Raw genomic sequence first — 4060 nt, 5'->3', positions numbered from 1 at the left:
AATTAAGAAAAATAAAACTAATTCAATTCAAAATGTTAAAAATACAAATAATATATCAAAAAATTCAGAAAAATAAAACTAATTCAATTCAATATGTTAAAAACACAAATAATATATCAAAAATTCAGAAAAATAGAACTAATTCAATTCAATATGTTAAAAACACAAATATTATATCAAAAAATTCAGTAAAATAAAACTAATTCAATTCAAAATTCTAAAAATACAAATAATATATCAAAAAATTAAGAAAAATAAAACTAATTCAATTCAAAATGTTAAAAATACAAATAATATATCAAAAAATTCAGAAAAATAAAACTAATTCAATTCAAAATTTTATACGCCTAGGCAGGAGTATGACTAAATCACTCCAAATTTCATGTATCATCAGTGGTATCTCGAATCATTCGAAAATGGACACCAAACACATCACGGGTAATATAATTCACATGATCCATTCAACAAAGTTTGGTACAATAAATTATTACACATCATTTCTTCCCTTGTGTCCCTGCTTGCTTACGATTGTGCCGTATCCATGGAGCATCCTCATCATTTAACTTAATGCTTGGGTCGGTGTTGACTTTGAAGGGCGGAATTTCAGCAAACATATTATAATCTTCTGACATGTCTGTCTTGTCCTCCACTCCCACGATGTTTCTTTTCCCTGAAAGAACAATGTGGCGCTTTGGATCATCGCATGATGTACTGATCGTTTTCTTATCTTTCCGTTTCCTCGGTTTGCTACTCATGTCCTTCACATAGAAAACCTGAGCGACATCTTTCGCTAGGACGAATGGTTCGTCAAGGTAACCAAGATTGTTGAAATCCACCATTGTCATTCCGTATTGCTGGTCCACCTTTACCCCACCTCCTGTTAGCTTGAACCATTTGCACCGGAACAAAGGGACCTTAAAGGAGGGTCCATAGTCAAGTTCCCATATCTCCTCTATGTAACCATAATATGTGACCTTTTGCCCATTCTCGGTTGCTGCATCAAAGCGGACACCACTGTTTTGGTTGGTGCTCTTTTTATCTTGGGCGATCGTGTAAAATGTATTCCCATTTATCTCGTACCCTTGGAAAGTCGTTATAGTCGAAGATGGTGTCTTGGCCGACATGTACAGCTGATCTACAACATCATTGTCATTCATTAAATGTTTTCTCAACCAACTGCCGAAAGTCTCCATGTGGGCCTTCCTAATCCAGGATTCAGGCTTCCCCGGGTTGTCCGAGCGTAAAATATTCTTGTGTTTCTCAAAGTACGGAGCCACCAAGCTGGAATTGGTCAGTACAGTGTGGTGTGCTTCAGTCAGAGAATGGCCGTCCATACATGTCGTTGATTTCCTTCCGATCGTGCCTTTTCCACTTAGTCTCCCCTCGTGCCGCGATCGAGGAAGACCAATCGGCTTAAGGTCAGGAACAAAGTCAACACAAAACTCAATTACCTCCTCATTTCCATAGCCCTTGGCGATGCTTCCTTCTGGCCTAGCACGGTTACGAACATATTTCTTTAATACTCCCATGAACCTCTCGAAGGGGAACATATTGTGTAGAAATACAGGACCGAGAATGAAAATCTCTTCGACTAGGTGAACCAAGAGGTGCGTCATAATATTAAAGAAGGATGGCGGGAACACCAACTCGAAACTGACAAGACATTGGATCACATCGTTCTGTAACCGTGGTAGATCTTCTGGATTGATTACCTTCTGAGAGATTGCATTGAGGAATGCACATAGCTTCACAATGGCTACTCGAACATTTTCCGGCAGGAGCCCCCTCAAAGCAATCGGAAGCAATTGCGTCATAATCACGTGGCAGTCGTGAGACTTCAGGTTTTGGAACTTTTTCTCCGCCATGTTTATTATTCCCTTTATATTGGACGAGAATCCAGACGCGACCTTCATACTGCTCAGGCATTCAAAAAAGATGACCTTCTCTTCTTTGGTCAGAGCGTTGCTGGCACGACCTTGAAACCATTCCGGATGCCGGTCATCAGGGTCTTTCAAACGTTGCTGGTCCTGCCGTGCTTCCTTTGTATCATTTGTCTTCCCATACATGCCCAAGAAGCTTAGGAGGTTCACGCAAATATTCTTCGTAACGTGCATCACGTCGATTGCAGAGCGGACTTCTAGGACTTTCCAATATTCTAGCTCCCAGAATATAGATTTCTTCTTCCACATGGCTGCGTGCCCGTCAGCTCCCTTCGGAACTGATTGTCCGCCAGGACCCTTTCCAAAGATGACTTTCAAATCCTTGACCATATCAAATACCTCAGCACCAGTGCGTTCCGCAGGCTTCGGCCGGTGATCTGCCTTGCCGTTGTAATGCTTGCCTTTCTTTCTTACTGGATGAATTTTCGGAAGAAATCGACGATGCCCAAGGTACACGTTCTTCTTACAATTTGGCAAATGTACACTTTCAGTCTCATGTAAGCAGTGCGTGCATGCATTGTATCCCTTATTTGACAGTCCCGAAAGGTTACTAAGAGCAGGCCAATCGTTGATGGTTACGAAAAGCAACGCTCGTAGGTTAAATTCCTCTTTTTTGTGCTCATCCCACACACGGACACCAGGTCTGCCCCACAGCTGTAAAAGTTCATCAAGTAATGGCCTTAGGTACACATCGATGTCGTTGCCGGGTTGCTTCGGACCTTGGATGAGCACTGGCATCATAATGAACTTCCGCTTCATGCACAACCAAGGAGGAAGGTTGTAGATGCATAGAGTCACGGGCCAGGTGCTATGGCTGGAGCTCTGCTCGCCAAAAGGATTCATGCCATCTGTACTTAGACCAAATCTTATGTTCCTTGCGTCAGCTGCAAAATCTTTGAACTCTCTGTCGATCTTTCTCCATTGCGTTCCATCTGCGGTGTGTCTCAACTCCCCGTCCGACTTACGGTCCTCTTTGTGCCATCGCAACAACTTGGCATGCTCTTTGTTCCTGAACAGACGTTTCAACCGTGGTATTATAGGAGCATACCACATCACCTTGGCGGGAACCCTCTTCCTGGGTTTCCCGCCCTCAACATCGTCACCAGGGTCATCGCCTCTGATCTTATAACGCAATGCAGTGCATATCGGGCATTCATTCAAATTCTCGTATTCACCGCGGTAGAGGATGCAGTCGTTGATGCATGCATGTATCTTCAGAACCTCTAAACCTAGAGGGCATACAACCTTCTTTGCTTCGTACGTACTGGCGGGCAACTCGTTATTCTTTGGAAACATATTCTTCAACATTTTCAGCAAGTTTTCAAATGCCGAGTCAGCTACACCTGCCTGTGCCTTCCATTTCAGCAAATCCAGTGTGCAACCCAGCTTTTTCAGACCATCATCGCATCCAGGGTACAACGACTTTCTGTGATCCTCTAACATGCGATCCAAATTCTCCCTCTCCTTTTCAGTTTCGCAGCGTCTCCGTGCATCAGATATGGTCCGACCAAGATCATCAACGGTCTCATCACGTGCCTCTTCTTCACCTTCACCTTCACCTTCCCCTTCACCTTCCCCTTCACCTGCCCCTTCACCTTCCCCTTCACCTTCAGCATCCTCCATGAAAGTATCACCGAAATGAGCAAGATAGCTTTCATCGATGAAATCATCCCCTTCTTCATCTTCTTCCATTATAACCCCTCTTTCTCCATGCTTGGTCCAACAATTATAGCTTGGCATGAAACCGTGCCGAAGCAGGTGCAGGTGAACTTCTCTTGAGGAAGAGTAACCCTTCTGATTCTTACAGTCAACACATGGGCAGATAACAAAACCCTTCTGCTTGTTCGCATTAGCCACTACGAGGAAATCTTTCAAACCCGTAGTGAACTCGCGGGAGAGTCGGTTACCGTACATCCATTGCCGATTCATCTGCATTATTATAATATAAAATATATAATTAACCATCATGCATTTGTTAAAGTAACTAGCTATAAACAATAGAAATTAAACAATGAACAACACACATGCATATTTTATCAATGACACACATGCATGAAAGGTTCAAGTTGCTAACCGCGATCGAGGAGGAACCTCAAGTGTGGCTCCAACACTTCATATCA

General features: G+C 42.9%; 1 protein-coding gene across 1 annotated transcript; it reads right to left on the bottom strand.

Moving 5' to 3' along the window:
- Nucleotides 1-539: 539 nt before the first annotated feature.
- Nucleotides 540-3854, bottom strand: LOC119290081 (the record flags this gene model as incomplete). Its single annotated transcript, XM_037569192.1, has 4 exons — nt 2771-3854; nt 2078-2659; nt 1238-1975; nt 540-1111 (listed from the first exon to the last, which is right to left on the bottom strand). Coding segments are annotated over exons 1-4 (2976 nt in total), but the record flags the coding sequence as incomplete, so codon positions are not given.
- Nucleotides 3855-4060: the final 206 nt, after the last annotated feature.

This window comes from Triticum dicoccoides, chromosome 4A (assembly GCF_002162155.2).
Source record: "Triticum dicoccoides isolate Atlit2015 ecotype Zavitan chromosome 4A, WEW_v2.0, whole genome shotgun sequence".
Lineage (NCBI taxonomy): Eukaryota > Viridiplantae > Streptophyta > Magnoliopsida > Poales > Poaceae > Triticum > Triticum dicoccoides.
Note: the sequence above shows the minus strand (reverse complement) of the source record. Positions and strands in the feature narration are given on the sequence as shown.